The sequence below is a fragment of the Urocampus carinirostris genome, chromosome 3, assembly GCF_059441175.1.
Source record: "Urocampus carinirostris isolate Australia breed hairy pipefish chromosome 3, RoL_Ucar_1.0, whole genome shotgun sequence".
Lineage (NCBI taxonomy): Eukaryota > Metazoa > Chordata > Actinopteri > Syngnathiformes > Syngnathidae > Urocampus > Urocampus carinirostris.
The window spans coordinates 3,357,451-3,379,390 of record NC_142351.1 but is presented as its reverse complement, the minus strand read 5'-3'; the positions used below and the strand labels follow the sequence as shown (position 1 = coordinate 3,379,390).

Below are 21,940 nucleotides of genomic sequence, written 5' to 3'. Positions count from 1 at the left end.
GAATCCGAACGTGTAAAAAGGTTTACTCCAAAACACACCGTAATACTGATGGGGAAAAAAATCAGTCGAAAAGTATCTCTTCCTTGTTACTAGCTGTGTGTTTAGCCATCGAATTCCCGTTTACAAATAAACAGACAACTTTTCGGCCAATTGCGGCTACGCTTCTCGGTTTTCAGCCCGCATTAGCCTATACCGGTCTGTATTGCTAAAAACGACAACGCCTCCTTTACTTCCGAAGAACTCTAGCCAATCGTGACCGTGTCAAAAGATAATCGACACATTGGTTGGCCAATAAAATTTGAAATAAGTCGATATGAAGATGTGTCTATCGTATGCAAATGAAACCCTGAAATAAGTGTTCGTAACCCCACCAGTGACATATTTTACGCACCATTTTTATGCGCACGTATGCAGAATTGGGATTGATGCGGAACGATAATTTAAGCGTTTACGACTCTCGCAATATTTGTGAAAAAATGGCCGAAATAAAATACACATTTGCAGAGGTTTTTGAACTGTAAACTGGTCTTCTCCAAATAGCCGCTTTTGGAAACACTTAAACATACCCATAGAAAAATGTAAAATGCACTATTTAGTTTAGAAGTTTGACACGGTACCAGGTAAGGCTTCAATCTATCTTCTCACCTGTTTAGACACCCATGCTACACTCATTTGCTGGCATTTGATTGCAAAAACAAATTTAGGCGAGGGAAAAAAATCTTCTATTTCTATGTGTATAACTCAGGTGAATCAATGTTAGTAGCACTTGCAATGGGGACAAAATGTTATGTATCTACATCTGTCTCTATATGTAACTGGTGTAGCCATCCCACCAAAGATCCCCATTCAGGCTGGACTGGATGATGAGGCTTTTATTACAGTTGCTGCAATGAGCGACACAACATACACACACCATGAGGTTAGCACCACCGCTTGTTCTCAATATCGTTAGCAGCGCGCTGTAGGCTGCTCAAAGCATATCAAACAACTAGTTTTCTTTTCAGTTGACATACAATATAGTTCAGAAAATCAACCCTTACAATAATTTTAACATTCATTTTAACAAGATACTTTTAACAAGTGATCGTATAGTGGTTTTAACTTTTACAATGACTTCAACTCGTCATATTTTTTAATCAGAAATTTAATCAACATCATCCTGTTTATATATTTGTGAAAACAGAAATAATTACAATAACGAGTGTAAAAACAGGAACAATTGACCTGCAATGAGCGACACAGCATACACACACCATGTGGTTAGCACCTCCGCTGGTTCTCAACATGTATAAAGGGGAATTAGCATTTCAGTACAACATACAGCAAAACTAACATAAATGACGACAGAAACAAAACGAAAATAAACCCAAACAACTTCACAAGATCCATTACATTACTGTGTATGTTGAACTATTTGTCAGTTTTGGTTTTAATGTTGTTAATAAACTTTTTTTTTGCGGAGCACCAAAACGTCGTGGTTTACCGTTAGCAGCGCGCAGGAGACTGCTAACAATATCTGCATCCAGGTCATAGGAAAATGTTTTAACAACGTAGGTTTTTTTAAGGAATATTTTTTTAATTTTCAATGTTTTCAAGCTAATTTTCCGTAACGTTGATGACAACAAGTTACCCAAATGGAAATCTGTTTTAAAATCAGGAGATTGTGATTTCTTTTCAGTGTACATCCATTGCTCGAAGTTGCCCTGACCAAAATGGCCGCCACGTAGGCACACGAGTTCGCGAGCTGCTACAGCACTCTGTTTGTATCTGTGTCCCACAATTCATTGCAATGGTGTTTCGAAGGTGAAGGTGTCATGGCTGCCGCACCACCACCGAAAAAAGAGAATGTCGAGAAAACCACCAAAAGTCCTGTAGTCGACTTCAAACGACGTAAACTCGACAGAAGTATCACTTTGCGGTCCTTTTCGAAGGTTTGTCCTTTGTACTACCGAGTTGGAGCGACACCTCGTTGCGGTTTTGTTGTTGTTCAAAAGCAAAGAAAATGTGCTCCAGTGGGGAAGGACCTCTTGAAGAGAAGCTTCGGGGAGCCAAAGAGGAGACCGAGCGAGAATGTCGACGACTGGACACTGTTTCCAAGCAGCTCGGGACAGGTCCGTCATTTTCGCTTCTGCTACATCCATGACATCAGGGTCGCTATGCCGAGAAATGCGCCCCTGCCGGGTGCCGAGATTTGCATCCCGTAGCTACTACAACCACTTTTACCTCGTTTTATATCACTTTTATATCACTTTTCGGGAATGTAATGGCAAACATATAACCAAAACCACTTTGTCTTGCATTTGTTGTGTATGTAATCGAATGGTAATGCACACCATAATAAGCTTTATGGTAGAATGCATAACAGTTTCAATACGAGCGAATTTAAGTAGAAAAAGGCAAAGTAAACATGCTACATGCTCAAAAGTGATTTGTATACGGTGTGCATTACCGGTCGATTACATTCACAACAAATACAAAGATTGGAATGGTTTAAGTTGCATTAAATTTCCAACAAATGCAAGACAAAGTGGTTTTGGTTATTTTTTGGTTTAAACAATTTTATTGACACTTTTAAAAGCAATTAAACATATTCACAATTTCATTCTAACCTATTATAACTACATGAGGTTTGAACAATTTTTTATCGACACTTTTAACAGCCATTAAACACATTCACAATTTCACCATATCACATTCTAACAATATGGATCATTATGGAATTACATGTTCGCCATTATATTCCCCCTCGGATGGGTCTGGCCTTGATGCGGCGAGGGGGCTTGCGTGTTCCAGTGACCCTGGAGAGCGATACCGTCGGGAGCTTGCTCCTGGTAGGGTCACCCATGGCGGGCCGGTCTCCGGGGTAGGTTCCAGACAAACAAAGACCCCAGCGTGTCGGTACGCTGTGAGGTGGCAGCCCCACCAACCGACTATCCTGCGGAGGGCTAACAACTCACCCAGGAGAAACACACTTTGTTACGAAACTGACCAGAGAAAGAAGCCGGACTGACCAACACGGTAACGGACCCCAGCCTGCCCCCGACCAACGAGTACGGATCGATCTTCGTCATAAGACCCGTGTCGCCACCTGGAATGTCCAGACACTCCTTCGCCCCGGAGCTGCCACCCTGCTGTCCCGAGAGCTCTGTCGCTATAACATCACCATGGCAGGGCTCTGTGAAGTACGATGGCAAGGCAATGGTGAAACAACAGCTGGCAACCATTGCTACATCTGGAGTGGCCCCGAGAGTCGGACCGGCCTTTACGGTGTGGCTCTTGCCATTCCAAAAGCCCTCCGGAGGTCCCTCATCAGCTGGACACCAATAAGTGACAGACTACTGTCTGCTCGATTCCTCCACCATCACGGCAAGATGACAGTGATCGTCGCCTACGCCCCCACCGATGTCGCTGATGAGGATGCGAAGGACGTGTTCTTTGACCAACTCCACCAGGCTGTCAACCAAGCCCCACCACACGACGTCACCATCATCCTCACTGATGCCAACGCCACTCTATCCAGCATTGATCGGTCCCCCGGCTCACCTGTCGGCACCACCTTCGTTGACAGCACAACAAACGACAATGGCAACCGCCTCCTCCTCCTCTGCCACCAAAACAACCTTTGTGTTGCTGACACCTGGTTTCCCCGGAAATGCATCCATCACTGGACGTGGTACAGCCCAGATGGCAGAACCAGGAAGGGATTGGACCACATCCTGATATCACGACGCTGGAAGTCGTTTGTAACCAACTGCCGGGTGTTCAGAGGAGCACAGCTTGGCAACACAGACCATCGTCTGCTGGTGGCCCAGCTCAAGCTAAAGCTCCGAGCCAACCAGCACAAGACTCTGCCTCGCCCCGACTCCTCCCGACTCAGCGACCCCAACATCGCCAGAGACTTCAGTTGCTCCATCCGCCGCTCTCTTGATACCCTGGCTCCTGACAAGCTGACAGACTGGGCGGCCTTCAAGGAAAGTGTCCTCCAGTCTGCTCACAATGTCCTCGGACGCCCGCGATCCTCCCCGAGAAAGCCCTGGATATCAGAGAGGACACTAAACATCATAGACCAGCGGCGTGAGGCCCGACTCCGAGGCGACCTCACAGAGTATCGGAGACTGAATCGCCTGCGCAATGTGGCCATTGCTGAAGATAGGGAGAGGTTTTGGCAGGCAGAAGCCCAACAGCTTGAGTCCGCGGCCAACAACAACAACATGAGCCGCGTATTCAGTCTACTACGCCAAGCCCGTAGCGGCCCACACATAAAGACAGCCCTGGTAAAGGACTCAGACGGCAACCTCATCATGACAGAAGCCAACTGCCTCGAGCGCTGGAAGGAGCACTTTAGCCTCCTCTTGCAGCACAGCACCATCCCGGCTGATCCCACCCTCCTACGGGCTGCGAGCACAGCACCTCCTAACGACACCTGCTGCACAGACCCCGTAACACCCGAGGAAGTGAGAGCTGCTCTGAAGAAGCTGAACACCAAGAAAGCCCCCGGCATCTGTGCCATTACCGGCGAGATGCTCAAGGCCGGCGGTGATGGCATGGTGGAGTGGCTAACCCGCCTATTCAACCAGGTGTGGGAATCGGAGCAGCTGCCCACCGACTGGACCAGAGGAGTCATCTTGCCCTTCTGGAAATGCAAGGGCGACAGGCTTGTCTGTGGAAACCACAGAGGCATAACCTTACTCTCCATCCCGGGCAAGGTCTTTACCAGGATCTTGCTCAGCCGTGCCCTTCCAGCAATCAGAAGCTGCCGCCGTCCCCAGCAGGCTGGCTTTATGCCCAACCGCTCCACAACGGACCACATCTCTGCCGTCCGTTTGCTGATAGAAAAGACCCGTGAATTCCGTAAAGATCGCCATCTATATATCGGATTCATTGATCTGAAGGCCGCCTTTGACACCGTCTGCCACTCTTCACTGTGGAACATCCTCCAAGCTCTCAGAGCACCACCCAAGATCATAGCCCTGTTCAAGCTGCTCTACAGCAACACAGAGAGCTGTGTCCGTATCAACGGCATTGACTCCGACTGGTTTGCTATCTCCAGCGGCGTTCGCCAAGGCTGTGTGGCTGCTCCCGACCTTTTTAATTGCATCATCGACCATCTGATGTTCAGGGTTAGTGAGCGCATCCCCGGAGTGTCTTTCGGCAACTACCACCTGACTGACCTGGAGTATGCTGACGACACCATCATTCTCAGCACTTCCTACAGCCAGCTGAGAGACGCTCTGGGCATTTACAGCGAAGAGGCAGCGCGGCTTGGCCTGCAAGTGAGTTGGACGAAAACCAAGTTCATGTATGTCGGTGATGGACCAGATCCACCTCCCATCCAAATTGGTAGCGACATCGTAGAGCCTGTCAAGAGCTTTGTATATCTGGGGTCCATGGTGACAGACAATGGGGACCTAAAACCAGAGATTCTCCGCAGAAGAGCCCTGGCAGCATCTGCTCTGCAGTCTCTCTGGAAACCACTCTGGCGGCACCAGACCATCGCACGCAAGACGAAGCTCCGCATTTACAACCTCGCCGTACTCCCTATCCTGCTTTATGGCTCAGAAACATGGCCCCTGAACGACACCCTGGCCACAAGAATCGATGGTTTTGATAGCAGGGCTCTCAGAACCATCGAGAACATCAGGTGGCCCCAGCGAGTCTCCAATAAAGAGCTCAGAGCCCGCACGTGCCAGCCCCAAGCATCTTCCTTGGTCGCACAACGCCGCACCCGCTGGTTTGGCCATGTCCTTCGTCTACCACCAGACCATCCGACACGAGCCATTCTCCAGTTTGACCCAAAGGCCGCAGGCTGGAGACGACCACGAGGGAAACCCCGCACTCGATGGCTCGACGTCGTTGCGGGCGACCTCCAACAACACGGAGTTGCCGTAGAGGATGCAGAACAGCTGGCACAAGACCGCCAGCATTGGAAAAACCTGGTTCATCTGGTCGGCTCAACGCACAGGGACGGGACCCCCCGACCTTCGCTGGAGCAATAAGCGAAGCGAAGCCATTATATTCCCGAAAAGTGATATAAAAGTGAGATAAAACCAGGTAAAAGTGGTTATAGTAGATACGGGATGCAAATCTCGGCAGGGGCGCATTTCTCGGCATAACAGGTTAGGTTCCGGAATAGAGTTTGGGCTTCAAATCAGGGTTTAAAACTTATTTTAAGGTTCCAAAATAGGATTGAGGCCAGGGCTAGAAAAACTCAGGCTTCGGCTCCTCGTTAGGGTCTCAAATTGAATTAAGTGGTTCGAAATAGGACTGGGGCTAGTTACAGCTAGAGTTAGGTGTAGGTTGTGCAGTCCTTTGAGACATTTTTGTGCTTAAGGGCTATATAAATAAATGTGACTTTACTTGACAACCATTTCGGTGTGGCGTGCCACTTTCCAATGTCCTTGTAAATCAGTGTGCCACACCAAGATTAATGACTCGCACAACAATTTTTTTTATATCCATCTCAGCTGTAGTTTTACTCCAGTCCAAATTACACAACACGGTTATACATTGAAATCGTATAAATGACCAATTTGTCTTCCGCTATTCTTCTTCATCAATTAACTAAAAAATGAATATGAGCAACTTCTGGAAAAGCCTGTAGACATCCATGACGTTAACATTTTACAGCAAGAATCAACAACAATCAACCATTCTTCATCAAAAAAATTATTTTCATGTGTCCCCTGCCCGTTGCCCGATGATTGCTGGGATGGGCTCCAGCACCCCCGCGACCCTACTGAGGATAAGTGGTGCAGCTGATGAGATGAGATGATATATATATATATATATATATATATATATATATATATATATATATATATATATGTATTCAAACGACACTCTTTGCTTGCGAATTATTCTCTGAACCGATGACATGGCACAAGCCTTTCGCGGGGCTTCAAATGACTCCGCTTATGTCATCGACACACACATTGGCTCGCGCTACACGAAGCACTCCTCTAAAATACTCGGCACACGCTTCAGGGATTCAAACTGCACATTTCTACTTGACATCTAACGTTCGGCTGTCGAGTAATAAAAGACCCGGGCGTCTCTCTCGCTGATTCTTATCAAAGACGTATATTTTTACACGTAATAAATGATGAAAGTTATTGTAGTGATTATTTTGCTTTATTCGTGTGTGTGCGGATTTTACACGGCCACGTGTTTAATTCTAGACTTAAAAGGTGGGTGAGTTTTTCTTAAAAGTGAAATGCTTTCTCTATTAAGGATGTGTGAGCAATGTTAAACCGAGTTCAAAGAGCCCTCATGCTGTTTTCCATTGCGCCTATCTGCCGGAATGTTACTTTTATTAGGCCTGTTCAGAGCGGAACAAACCCCCAAAAATATGAAAAAAAATGAGTTCATTTGAGCGTGTCTAAGAAATAAATGCAAAACATGTGTTACTGTGCTGCCAATAAGTAAGGATAAGGAAAGTTGAACCTGAAATGAACTTGAAGCAAACAGTCTTGGAGCTGACAAGAGAATATTGTTTGTAGACATCTGGCGGAAGTCTTGGGAGGATGATGTTGCGGGAAGTCACAAGCTGTTTGCCGAATAAGCCCGGGCGGGCGACCATCACGAGTTATCACAAGTTGTTTTGAGCAATGCAATAAAGAGTGTTCCCTTTTTGCCATATCTCCTCTCTGCATATCCTTTGGGATGACACCCAACGACGTTTCCTCCAAAAATGGGAGAACTTAAAATGGCACGAGAGCTCGTTTCGAGCGTGTTCGGAAGCGAGAAAAGTGAATTTGGAGTGTACGTTTTCTAGGTGGGAGGCGGACTTCATTATGATTGGTTGACCATAGGCCAATCCATCCCTTGGGGAGTTCAGTCACTTCCTGTAAGTTGAGTCATCTGGTGGCGTTTCTCCTACATATATAATGTAATAACTACATGTATTTATGAAATTCATATTAATTTCTATTTCAAATAATTCTTTTTCATAATACAAGTTTTAGAAACCCAGGAAGGACCAATTAAACCCCAGGCGCGAGCCAGACTCTTCCTATGGGATGGAAAAACACAGATGTCGGTTGTGCGTTTTCTGTTGATGCCCTTGGATCATCCATTTTGGCCTTGTCAAGGGGATGACCGCATGAGTGGCTCATTCTCAAGGTTTCTTCATTTTCCTCATGCTGGATTCAGTTTTACCTTGCCCTCGCGTAGGTTTCAGATGATGGGATGTTGTCGTGGTGGTCTTTCCAGCCCTCTGTGACTGTTTCTGATTAGTGCCAGACGTTTCTCTCAAATGGGAAGTGCCGATGCTAGCTGACGTTGGCCATATTGACTCATTTTTGATGGCCTACAGAAAATCTAGCTCTGTAGCTATCCAGGCATAGGGCACACCAAAAGGAAGCATTAACAGTCATCTATCATGAGACGACAGTTGATTTAGTTGATATGATGACATTGCCAAGTTTTTTTGAAAATACTTGTTTCCCGGAAAACTTCTGAGAAAATTGGCTCCTTGCAAAACGATGCATTTCAAGCAGAAGTTTTGCCTCGGTGCTTTTTGTTTTATATCTATATTTTTGATACCTAGAATATCTAAACAATACTTTCCATTAACACAAGGGCACTTTGCTTGAAAAATAACATTTGATTGCAAGAACACTAAATTTATGCATGACTTTGCAAAAATTCTCAGCCCCTGATGTCTCGGGTGCTGGATCACATGATCACATGTGATCGCAGGGTCCTACGAAACGTCATCCCAACGAATGCCTTTAGTCATTTTTTTTTTTAGAAAGACTAAAGATTTGAAGCGTTAACAGTTAACGCCAGCACCTACACTCTGCTATACAGAGTAATACCGTGGATACAGGAACAAAACGCGGTACTAAGTGTTGACCAAGGAATCTGCTCATAGCCACTCCTACCATCTAGTGATGATTTAATTCCCAGAGGCCTAATACTTACTGATCAGCAGCGCCGAAGCCTTTAGAATGTTTTTTACATTTTGGCACTCGGGGACAATGCTTCTGAAAACGTACTAATACGTTATGGCACAGAACGAGTTAAGGGCAATACAAATAAATTTGACTTGTGTCTTGCAGACGTCAGCCAAGAATATCTTCTTACTGCGCGGCAGGAACCAGAGGTATTGGCTGTTAAAATTGAGGAGGAGGAGGAAGATCTGAAGCCTTATCACGTTAAGCAAGAGACAGAGGATGAGGAGCCTGTTGGCGTTAAAGAGGAGGACGATTTTCGAGTCTTGCTAGTGACCGTCGAAGATCAATGTCAACCCGAAGATAACGGTTGGCAGGAGCCTCTAAGCATCAGCCCCTGTCAACAAGTGGAAACTGACACGTCCCACTCCGCAAACACTGAAAGCGACTCGCAGTCGGAAGGTGGTAACACATCTTCTCAGTGCAAGTCTTATATGAAGTCACATATGAAATTCCATGCTGGTGAGAAGCCTTTTGCCTGCTCAGTTTGCGATAAAAGATTCACTAAAAGTGGAAACTTAAATAGACACATTAGATCCCACACTGGCGAGAAGCCTTTCGTCTGCTCTATCTGTGGAAAACAATTCTCACAGAATTGGGCCTTAAAATCACACCAAAAAACCCACACTGGCGAGAAACCTTTTTCTTGCTCGGTTTGCGGTAAAAAATTCACCAGAAATGAACACTTGAAGTTACACCAACTAACCCACACTGGGGAGAAGCCTTTTGCCTGCTCAGTTTGCGATAAAAGATTCAGCCAGAGTGGAGATTTGAATGTACACACTAGAACCCACACTGGGGAGAGGCCTTTCGCGTGCTCAATTTGTGGTCTAACATTCACCCTAAATGGACACTTGAAATCACACCAACGAACCCACACTGGCGAGAAGCTTTTTTCTTGCTCAGTTTGCGGTAAAAGATTCACCCAGCGTGGGAGCTTAAAAAAACACACACGAACCCACACCGGGGAGAAGCCTTTCTCCTGCTCAGTTTGTGGTTCAAGATTTACCTTGCGTTGGGTCTTAAAACAACACACACTAACCCACACTGGCGAAAAGCCTTTTGCCTGCTCAGTTTGTGATAAAAGATTCATTGACAGTGGGAGCTTAAAAAAACACTCTAGAACCCACACTGGCGAGAAGCCGTTTTCTTGTTCACTTTGCTGTCAACGATTCACTACAAGTGGGAGCTTAAAACAACACACACTAACCCACACTGGGGAAAAGCCATTTTCTTGCTCAGTCTGCGGTAAAAAATTCACTAAAAGTGGAGGCTTAACGAGACACATTAGAACCCACACTGGTGAGAAGCCTTTCGCCTGCTCAGTTTGCGGTCAAAGATTCACTAAAAGTGAAACCTTAAAGAGACACATTAGAACCCACACTGGTGAGAAACCTTTGACCTGTTGACTTTGTGGTGAAAAATTAATCCATATTGGCACTAAAAATTACACACAAGAACCCACACTGGCAAGAAGCCTTTTTCCTGCTTGGTTTGTGGAAAACGATTCATCCTGAGTAAGGACTTAAAAAGACACATGAGAACCCACACTGGCGAGAAGCCTTTTTCCTGCTCAGCTTGCGGTCAGTTTTACCGTGAGTGGAAGCTTAAACAAACACATTAGAACCCACACTGGTGAGAAACCTTTCTTCTGCACAATTTGTGGAAAACGATTCTCATATATTTGGTCCTTAAAATCACACCAAGAAAGCCACCTGTGTGAGAAGCCTTTTTCCTGCTCAGTTTGCGGTCAAAGATTCACTACGAGTGGGAGCTTAAAAATACACACACAAATTCATACTAGGGAGAAGCTTTTCGTTAGCTCAATTTATGGTAAAAGATTCATTGACAGCGGGGACTTAAAAAAACACACTAGAACCCACACTGGTAAGAAGCCTTTTGCCTGCTCAATTTGCGGTCAAACATCCACAAAGAGTTGTAACTTAAAAACACTTAATTGACCATGTATCATACAGGCCGTCTATAGGAACGTAACTGCCACAAAACTATTTCCCCTCACCTTTTCCTAACCACTGACTTTGCCAACACATCAAAAAACCGACATTAATTCACAGGATGAGTAGGCTCTCCTGATGTATAATAAACATTTTAAACAGTCCTTTGAGACATTTTTGTGATCAAGGGCTATACAAATAAATGTGACTTGACTTGAAACCCTAAAGTCTTCATATGGAGTCAAAAGATTAATGATTTGTGTATGTGTCATGTTTCTTGATAGATGATCTATTTTATCATCTATCTGCATAAAATTTTGCCTGTTATCAACAATTACAATTATGAAACAATAAGATCGCCGACCTACGTCCCTAGGGTTGGGGCCTGTTCTCACCAGAGCAACAAAGCTTGGAGAGCCTGTGGTTCTCTCCGTCCCTGTCGACCTGATGAGAACCATCCCCGTGAAGTCCACCGCCAAAAGAGATGGGAAACTTTATTTCATCATCTTCCCTGTTGGCCATGTGCTTCTTACACACCCCTCTCCTGAGGGACGTTTTGTTCTCAAAAGTACACAAAAAGGGTTAGTGCAAATACCTCATCCCATGTTGGCGCGCTATGAGAACAATCCCTGATCGTTGAAATGAGTTTATTATCTTCAAACCGAGGTCATTGATCATTACTGTTAACCTCTTGCATCATTTCTTGCACCTTTCAGATTGCTAACAGTGAGTGCTTGTGTCAACAATGCGCTTTATTCTTTCGTTTGATTCAATTTTCTTTGTCGTGAATAAAACGTATTTTAATGAAATCAAACTGCGTGCATTATTTGTTGGTCGATGTTATTTCTTTCTGGTCTGATCAATCATTATCAATATCAACGAACTACAAAATCGATCATTTAAAGCTGAAAACACATTGTGTTTAAAGTTGCATCCTTCATGATCAATATTAGACACAGGCTATATCAAATGAATTTGTGTTGGAAACCGAGAGCACCGCCTGCCTACCGAATTTGTAACCACCAAATTAGATTCTGAACTAAATAAATATAATTTAGAGCCATTGGGAAATGTGTTGTTATTTTGGCCATAAAAGAGTCAGAAATCATGTTATGAGTGATGACTTTTGCCACTTTTTTGTGTTAAATCAAGACAAAACGGAAAAGGGACTTCCTGGACCAAAATGAAGTTGAGACTGGAAATCACCTTGACCACATTGTAAGACAACATTAAACTGAAATATGAATTTGAAGAATATACAGAACGTGTCCCATCAGTAGCCCAATTTGTTCCCCCTTTAACAATCAAAACGAATAATGTTCAAATGAGTCCGATGCTTCAACTCTTGGCATTCGAAATACCAAGATTTCATAATATACTCATCCCTGAAACGCTAAATCTGACGTAGCTCACCAAGGACATGGTCTTACAGCAATGAAGTTCCACGATAATACGTAACATCCTAAAAAGGTTTACTCCAAAACACACCATAATACCCATGAATAAAAAAAAAAATCAGTCGAAAAGTATCTCTGCCTTGTTTCTAGCTGTGTGTTTGGACCCCTAATTCCCGTTTACGACTAAACAGACTTCTAACACTATTTTTTAGAGGCCGTTAACCTCTGAACTTTTGATGGACAACTTTTCGGCCAATCGCCACATTCGAAAATCATGCATTTCAGTTGAATTGGCCGGTCCAAATTGTCCCTAGGTGTGAATGAGCGAGTGAGTTGTCTGTCCCTCTGTGCCCTGCGACTGGCTGGCAACCAGTTCATGGTGTCCACTGCCCGAAGATGACTGGGATGGGCTCCAGCACCCCCCTGACCCTACTGAGGATAAGCGGTGCAGCTAATGAGATGATTGATGTATATATGTAACAGGTGTAATAATAACTTTTGTTTTATTGAAATTCCTGCTGAAATGTGTGTATAATGTTTGGTAAGTGTCCTGCAATGATAAGTCCAACAGTGCCACCTGCTGATATGGGGTGGGGTTTGTTTTTGCCTTTGACATGTGACTGAAGGCAGGGTTTGTTGGCAGTCCACAGAGCCAGCTGTCAACGGTAAGACATATCTTTTGGTGCTCCAAAAAAAAGTTAATTTTCAACATTATAACCACAGCTGACAAGTATCTCAACATGCACAGCAATGTGATTGATGTTGTCAAGCTGTTTGGATTTATTTTTGTTTTGTTTCTGTTGTGCTAAAATGTTAACTCCCCTTGTAGAGATCAAAGACAGCAGAGAAGCTAATGTTGTGACTCATTTCATTTGCAGGTAAATTGTATCCGTTTTTATACTCATGTAACCGCGGTGTACGTGTCCCACCAAAGATCCACATTCACGCTGGACTGGATGATGAGGTTTTTATTATTACAGTTTCATTGCAGTTCTCTCTGGTAAGACTGACAACAAAGCATATCAAAGAGCTTTCTTTCTTTTAACTTTACATAAAATACATTTTGGAATATCACAATACATTTTTACATCTTTACATTTTAACAAGATACTTTTAACAAGAGATCGTATAGTGGATTTTTTTTACGTTTACAATGGATTCAACCTATTTTTCTTTCGTCTGAATTTTAACCAACATCATCCTTTTTTAATGTATATGAGAAAACAGAAATAAAAACAATAATAAGTATAAAAACGGGTACAAGTTACCTGCAAATGGATAAGTCACAACATTAGCTTTTCTGCTGGCTTTGATCTCTTTGATCTCTACAAGGGGAATTCATAATTTAGTAAAACAGAAACAAAACCAAAATAAACCTAAACAGCTTGACAATAACAATCACATTACTGTGCATGTTGAGAGATTTGTCAGCTGGGGTTATAATGTCTAAAATTAACTTATTTTGTGGAGCACCAAAAGATGTGTCTTACCATTGCAGTTCTCTCTGGTAAGACTGCTAACAAACCCCGCGTCCCGGTCACATGTCAGAAGCCAAAACCAAACCCCACCCCATACCAGCAGATGGCACTGTTGGACTCATCATTGCAGGAGATTTACCAAAAACTATACACATATTTCAGCAGGAATTTCAATAAAACAAAAGTTATTACTACACCCGTTACACTCATTATTGTTCCTATTTCTATTTTCGCATATATATAAAAAGGATGATGTTGGTTAAAATTCAGACTAAAGAAAAATAGGTTGAATTCATTGTAAACGTTAAAAAAAACACTCTACGATCTTTTGTTAAAAGTATCTTGTTAAAATGGATGTAAATATGTATTGTGATATTCTAAATGTATTTTATGTAAGTTGAAAAGAAAGCTCTTTGATATGCTTTGTTGGGAAGTTTTCAGAGGGAACTGCTACTGAGATCAAAGAGATCAAAGCCAGCAGAAAAGCTAATGTGACTCATTCATTAGCAGAAACTTTAATAATAAAAACCTCATCATCCAGTCGAGCATGAATGTGGATCTTTGGTGGGACAAGTACACCGCGGTTACAGACAGGTATGAAATATGTTTATGTATATAGTAGTAGAGGGCAGCACGGCGGCGCAGTGGTTAGCGCTTGTGCGGCACAGTTCATGTCATGGGAACTTGTCGCGGGTTCAAATCCAGCTCCAGACTTCCTGTGCGGAGTTTGTATGTTCTCCCCGTGCTTGCGTGGGTTTCCTCCGGTTTCCTCCCACATTCCAAAAACATGCATTTCAGGTGAATTGGCCGGTCCAAATTGTCCCTAGGTGTGAATGAGCGAATGAGTTGTCTGTCCCTGTGTGCCCTGCGATTGGCTGGCAACCAGTTCAGGGTGTCCCCTGCCCACTTAATAAAAATAGGTTGAATTCATTGTAAATGCCAACAATGAAATGGTGTCGTGTCAGACTGACATTTATCATCTATTTTGCAGATGAGGTAAAAGATAGATAGATAGATAGATAGATAGATAGATAGATAGATAGATAGATAGATACTTTATTCATCCCCGAAGAGAAATTCACATTTCCAGCAGCATCCCTGAGCTGAGAACAGTACAATAATAAAGCCAAAAGAATACAATATACAAATACCCAGTGTGACGTGCAAATGCCCACTGTAGCGTGTTATATAGAGTAACAACAACAACAAAAAAACAAAAATATTGTTTTTTCCACCTGGGTCCCGTTACACTTTAATTTTGTTTACATTCGTGTAATAAGTCGCGTAAAACGTCTCCCAAGTTTAAAATGTCCACTTAACTCTAAGCGTCGAAAGATATTTTTCCCGACCTATCTAGTATTCTATGTGTTTCTTTTGTTGCGTTCCAAAAAATACGATAACTGACTTTTCCAACCTCCGACCAGGAGAAAGGGTATGTAACCCAACTTTGCAACCAGGACATCCCACCTCAACTGTCTTATCAATGATATTTCCCTGGTTGGGGGTTGGAAAAGCCCAATTTCCCACTTTCTTGAGACGCGTTTCGGTCGTTTCTGGTATGATACCCCGAAACACCAACTTTCTTGAACGCAGCATGTAATCCGTGCTACGTGCACCCACAATCCATTTCGGAGGGGTTTGGACGGAGAAGCTGTCATGGCTGCCGAACAAGAAAATCTCCAGAAAGTCCAGTAGTCGACTTAAAACGACGTTAACTCGACAGAAGTATCACTTTGCGGTCCTTTCCGAGGTTTGTCCTTTTTAATCCCTAGTTGGAGCGATTTTTTCGTTCAATTTTGGAGAAAATGTGCTCCAGTTGGGAAGGACCTTTTCAAGAGAAGCTTCGAGGAGCCAAAGAGGAGACCGAGCGAGGACGTCGACGACCGGACGCTGTTTCCAAGCAGCTCGGGGCAGGTCCGTCATTTTCTCTTCTGCTACAGTGACAATGCTTCCCAAACTTTTGCAGGCTGGCGAAAAACATCTACGATTCAAAAGAAAGAAAGAATAGAGGTTTTAAATACAGTTTTTCAGCCTTTCACTGCAAATGACTCATTTTTCACCTTGAGCAAATACTAAAAGTGCAGGAAATGAAATGAGGCTCTCGAGTGACTCGTATAAAGTAACATGAAAACTTTTATGGCTCCCTGAAATTTTTCACTCAAACTAAAAAGCAAAAGTGAATAAAATGAAGTTTAGCACCAACTCGTATGAAGTTGGATCAAAACTTCAATAGTTCCCTGATTTTTATACGATAAAAAATGATAAATACCAACATGACTTGAAACAAAAAGTGCATCGCAATTTCAACTGAGATTTGGAATCAAAAAGTCTGGGCACTCCCGTTTCAGAGCCGGATTGAAGAACAAGTGTTACAGTATCCGCTTTAGTGTGCTTTTTACGCTCTCTCTCAATAGCAAACACGCAAACTAATGTTATGATAAGAGCTAATATAGCAGTCCCCACCGAAAATTCCCTCCTTTAAACAAGTTAACTACAATTTTGAGGCTATTTCTAAATCTCACACGCCACCACTGGCAACAGCACTGTCAAATAAAGTGTTCACGTTTTCGGGGACTCGGCCCTCGTTTGCCTTTTCTTTGAGCGTATTAGTAAATACAATATCAGTAATTGCTATGTAACCATATGCAGGGTTAGTATGAGTGCTTGAAAGCCTTGAAAATGCTTGAAATTTAATGTTGTGTTTTTTAGGTCAGCGAAAAGCTTGAGTTTTGCATGAAGTGCTTGAAATTGTTGCCATTTCCACATGTCTTGGCAGTCTGACTCTAGACCATGCAATAAATGAAGAAACCGCTCAAGAGGACTATATTTAGTAAACTGGCTCCCAAACGGCTTCTCTGAGGTTTTTTTTAATGATGTATTATCAACAATAATTTAACATTATCCACCAAATTATTCAACCGTTAGTCGTATATATTTGCAGGGAATCCCCAAAGGACACATTAAATCAAAATATTCACAGATCTACAAAACGAAATTGTACAATACAAAACAATTTAAGCTTTTCACATGCTGAACACAAAATCCCTGAAAATGCAAAACATAAACATATCAATTCAAAATATTGACTTTTCAGTGCTAAAATTGATGAAAGAATTGCAAATTGTTTTTTCCATTTTATCTTGACCGATTTAGTCACATTAAAAGCACACAAAAATACGAAGTCAAATATGTAAAACAAAAAGCAAAAGATCAGCAGTCGATTGAAAGATTGAATGCACTCGTATCCTAACAATGAGTCCAAATTTGGCTCATTTTTCTGCTTTTTTATACACAATTACATTCTTCCTTTTTTTGCCTTTCCTATGGAACTCTATGACTACGCAATACCTTCAGAGCCCTTACTGTGTTTGTAAACAAGTGTGATGTGGCCAAGCGGTGTGGGCATTGTTGAAGCACAATGGCAGAATTGATGTCAGTTTATAGCAGCTCTTTCGCACACAAAGGTTGTAGGTCATGGATAGGAACATCCCAAAATAGTACAAAGTATTTTCTAGGAGCAAGATAAAAACTTTATTTTAGTCATCAACAACAACAAAAACCTTCTGATCGCCGCTGGATTTTTTTTTCCTTTGGAGGTACTGGAGAATAATAAAAAAAACTGGCTCGTGAAGCGCTTGAAAAGTGCTCGAATTTAGCCATGAAAAAGATGTATGAACCCTGTTTCCATTACTTCCTGAATATTTAATTTTGAGGTTGACCGTATATTACGTGCTTATGCCCTTTCCATATGCATTTCCGCCTGCTCATCCTGGAAGGGGGATTATCCCCTGTGCGGTCCCTTCCCAAGGTTTCTTCATTTTCCGCATCCTAACCTTTTTTTGAGTTTCTCCTTGCCTTCATGTAGCTTTCAGATCAGGTTGATGTTGCAATGGTATTTTGCGCGTCCCTTTTGTGAGTTTCTGTGATTAAAGGCGTCACAAATAAATGCGATTTGATTTTGTTTTATTTCCCAGAGGCTTAATACTTACTGATCAGAAACGCCTAAGCCTTTAGAATTTTTTTACGTTTTGGCACTCGGGGACAATGTTTCTGAAAATGTACTAATACGTTACGGCACTGAACGAGTTCAGGGCAATACAAATAAATGTGACTTGTGTCTTGCAGACGTCAGCCAAAAATATCTTCCTACTGCGTGGCAGGAACCAGAGTTGCCAGGAACTGTTTACAAGATACTCCAAATTGTGTTGAACAGAGCAGGTTGGTCGTTTTACTTTCTGCAACGTCCTTATTTTGGAGGGAACGTCATTGGGCGTCGTCCCCCAAAAAAACGCAGAGAGGAGATATGGCAAAAAGGTAACGCTCCTTATTGCATTGCTCCAAATAACTCGTGATGGGAGCCCGCCAGGACTTTCGCCAGATGTCTACACACAATAGGCTATCGTCAGATCCAAGACTGTTTGCTTCAAGATCATTTCAGGTTCAACTTTGTTTATCCTTATTTATTATCTACTTTCCACAACACTTGACATCTCGTATTTGGCCGTCGACGTCCGGGCTTCTGTCTCACTCATTCTTTCATTCGCGTCAAGAAATTGACGTCGGCGCGTAGCGACACGCAAACTAAAGCGGACCTTCTGTTATGTGGTCATCATGGCGGCGCAACGTTTCGGTTCAAAACCAGGCACCGCTTCAGTATTTTCACGTAAAGAATTATCACACCCTTAGGGCGCAGTCTCTTAGGTTGGTCTCTAAGTACGTTTTCTCGAGTCATGTTTGCACATCACAATGTTTGTTTTCCCTGTTAAAAAAAAACGTAGCACAGAAAATGCACTTTTTTAAAATCGAAAGTCACCTCGAAATTGCAATGAGAAATGGCAACTACGTTTTTTTTTCAAAATCCTGCAGCCCTAGCGGCAAGTCCCAAAATACTGAAGAAGCGGACTTTGTTTCGAGACGGCGCGAGTGAAAGGAGCTAACGCGACTAATCTGGGCAGCATTTGGAGTCACCCATTACAAGTCACCGAGCTAGTCGGCTAAGGAAGAACGACAAACCATGCGGGGGTTGCGACTTGTCAATTGGATAGAAGTAGAGTTTACGCATGAGTCAAGACATACAACTAATAGCGCTTAATATGAGGCACGCTAACAGATTGTGTCACACTGTAGTTTGCTTCTGCAATGCTGCCGTTTCAATATGGCGGACAAGCTGCGTTCAGAGACATGCCGTACACGACCGGCCTGGCAAAAATTTTTAAATTTACAAATTCATATTGAAGTCGATGTCATGTTAACAGAGATGTGCATTTTTTTTTTTACAGTTTGTAAGAGAACTGTGTGTTTATTGTTTGACATTCCTCCCTTTACTGATTACCAGTTCGTTTTCAAAGCCAAAGAACTTCAAGAAAAGAGACATTTGTCTGCTGCTGTTAGCTGCATTCACTTTGAATGTGTTGAATTCTTCAAACTCGAAGAGAATCAAATTTAAGAATCATATTTAGCTGGTCTGCTGCTGTATCCACTCTAAGCCAATTTTTTCTCACCTGTGCATCTCATTCTGCCCTTTATTCTTGAAAAGTTAAGTTAAAGACCTTAAGACCCGCGAGTTCACTTGTGCATCGTTCCACAAAAGGTTTGAACCTAACAGGTTATGTTGTAGAATAGAAACTTGCATTTGTAGAATAGATTTGCATACATTTGTCCAGGAGACTTGCTGACATGTAGAAAGACTTGCTTACAGTTGGGAGGAATGTTGCTTACATTTCGGGAAGGTCTCGGCGGACGAATTAGTATAAACAATCCTCCTTAAGGGAGGACAAGAGATAACGGCAAAGGGCAAACGGACCCAAACTTAAAAACATTTCCAAGAATTGATGATTACAGAATCCGTGGCATGCCACGTGAAAGGGACGGGCCTGCACCGTTTACACATGCTGTGTTGAAACTATAAAGACCCACGCATATGAGATTCGCTGAGTTTCATGTTGAAATTGTTGTATCAATAAAAAAGAGCTCCCTCTTACATCATTGATTCCTGGATTCTCTGTGAACACGTATGAGACGATTTCTCGAATTATCTTCTTCAACAGTTGAAAACCTGCACTGTTGCATTTGTTTTCATAAAAGGGACAGAGTCTTGAGTTAATCATGACTTCTTGATTATTTCTTCACTTGAATGCTTGATCGTTAAATGGCACTTCTTTATTCAGGTGTACAGTATATGTAATATGAAACTCATATCATCGTAGTAGCATACAATGGAGAGGGGATTGTTTTTTTTTAAATATTTTTCTTAACGGTCCGTACTTATATCTTGTCACACTGTGCGTACTTGACTTGGATTAAGGAAACAAATGCCTGATCCCATTCCTCTCACTTGGCCCTGAGAACCCTCCAGTGAGGTCCCTCCACAGGGAAGTCCCCTCAATGAGAGAAGTGCAAGTAAACATCGTCGCCTAAGAAATGGGGCGTCACAAATAAATAGGACTTGACTTGATCTACGTGTACTAGCTGTCCCACGGACTGTCCTACCGTGTGGTGTCACGGGTCTTCACTTTTCCCAGGTCCACTGTACACAGAATTGTCCAATTAGTTGCACAGTTAACGTGGCCAAAGCCATGTTTCAGGCTCTGGAAGTCAGACCCACATTTGCATCCTGTCAATGCAAACATTATGCAAAAAAGCACAACGGGGACATCCAAGACACCAGATCAGGACCCACAGCTGCCAATTCCAGAACTTCATGACCCCAACGAAACTTCTGGAAATGCCACAAGAGATCGACTCGTCTCACTGATGTAACAAAGCGCAAGCCCCGCATCATATGGTTAGAACAACTTGAAAAAAGTTCCGTTCCTCTTTTATTTTGGATCCCTATTAGTTATTACTGCTGCAGTCACTATTTGTCCTGAGTTCTACACAAGTTCATGTACATAATTTAGCTGTGCGCCATGTGTATTTGGTATATTGTACAACTCCTATTCATTAAACGTCTTTATTTTGACTAACACTTAGGTGGTTTATTTCATGATGAAGTGACATACTGTGTGTGAACTGTGTGATTATTGGGCAGAAAACTAGTACAAATCACTCTGGGTTAATTAACAATTTACTTTCAGGAAAACAAACTCACATTGGTCCGAAACAGATAACAGTAAAAAATAATGTCTCACAAAATGTAACATAAATATACCAATGCTTCCATCAAACTGGAAAACACAATCTGGAATTTCATTGTGTTCTTAATAAAATGAAATATTTTCCTTTTCTAAAACAAAGGGTAACATCGCAGAGATGTCACTACTCCGGCAATTTGTCCACCAGCTTCCCAAAAAGGTTTAGGAACCGCTAAATTCCGGCCTCAGTTTTCTTTTCTGCACTCTGGCAGACTCCTCTTTCAAAAAGTCAAGGAGTGTATCGTGCTTCCCTTTAATTCCGGGTGATTTGGGTTTTGGTGCTGGAGTGGAAGATGCCGACGACGTGCCCGGTGGTGTGGATGGTGTAATGGCGGCTAGCTCTTGCACGGGACGTTTGACGTTGGTCTTTAGGTTGGGTGGAAAAAACAAGAATAATTACTTCATGCCGGTGCATTGTACGAAAACAACTGTGTATAGGGTGCTGGTGGGTTCAGTTCCTGCTCCTCTCAACTTAAAATTGGTGGTTCTATGGGTTCATGGGTTTATGGGCGGCAGTAGCTCAGGAGGTAGAGAGCTCGTCTTGGGATCAAGGGATCCCAGTTCGAATCCCAGCTCGTCCGTGTTACATGACGAAGTGTCCTTGGGTAAGACACTGAACCCCTAATACCCCCAATAAGCAGGCTAGCGTCTTACATGGCTGCAATACAAGGCCGCTATTGGGAAATGTGAAGCACACTGTAAAGCGCTTTGGGAAGTCATTGACTTGAAAAGCGCTAGAGAAATGCAGATCATTTCATTTCAGATGGGGTGAATGACGCCACCAATACCGGTGGGTCAACGGATGGCCTACCACCGAGAACCGCATGCATGGCCTCATGATAATGCCAGTTTGATGCCGTCTGTTTTCCGTTACAAGTGCGTGATCCAATTTTTGGCATTTTTAGGTTCTGCAATCACAACACTCACAGTAACATGACGCTGTAATATATTGTGTATGTATTTGAGTCAAGATGAACATAGCAACAGTTCACGGGTTAGGATGATGTAGATCAAATTAATTTT

General features: G+C 42.8%; 1 protein-coding gene across 3 annotated transcripts; it reads left to right on the top strand.

The window, feature by feature from the left end:
• The first annotated feature begins 1,808 nt into the window (after nt 1-1,808).
• On the top strand, nt 1,809-11,575 carry LOC148368348 (uncharacterized). Of its 3 annotated transcripts, none has more exons than XR_015849859.1 (3): nt 1,809-2,111; nt 9,063-10,432; nt 10,517-11,575. XR_015849859.1 is itself a non-coding variant. In XM_088329732.1 (3 exons), exons 1-3 carry the CDS (start codon nt 2,003-2,005, stop codon nt 11,540-11,542), a joined length of 720 nt encoding a protein of 239 aa, XP_088185858.1. In that variant the 5' UTR covers nt 1,809-2,002; the 3' UTR covers nt 11,543-11,575. The 3 variants fall into 3 exon arrangements, 2 of the variants coding, with proteins under 2 accessions (XP_088185858.1, XP_088185857.1); XM_088329732.1 differs by having other exon boundaries at nt 9,063-9,416; nt 11,286-11,575; XM_088329731.1 differs by having other exon boundaries at nt 9,063-11,575.
• Nucleotides 11,576-21,940: the final 10,365 nt, after the last annotated feature.

What these genes read in the sequence shown, in the direction of transcription:
- LOC148368348 (XM_088329731.1), top strand. Translation starts at nt 2,003, where the DNA reads ATGTGCTCCAGTGGGGAAGGACCTCTTGAAGAGAAGCTTCGGGGAGCC. An exon ending in TTCCAAGCAGCTCGGGACAG is followed by an intron (nt 2,112 to 9,062) that starts GTCCGTCATTTT and finishes TGTGTCTTGCAG; the next exon opens with ACGTCAGCCAAGAATATCTT.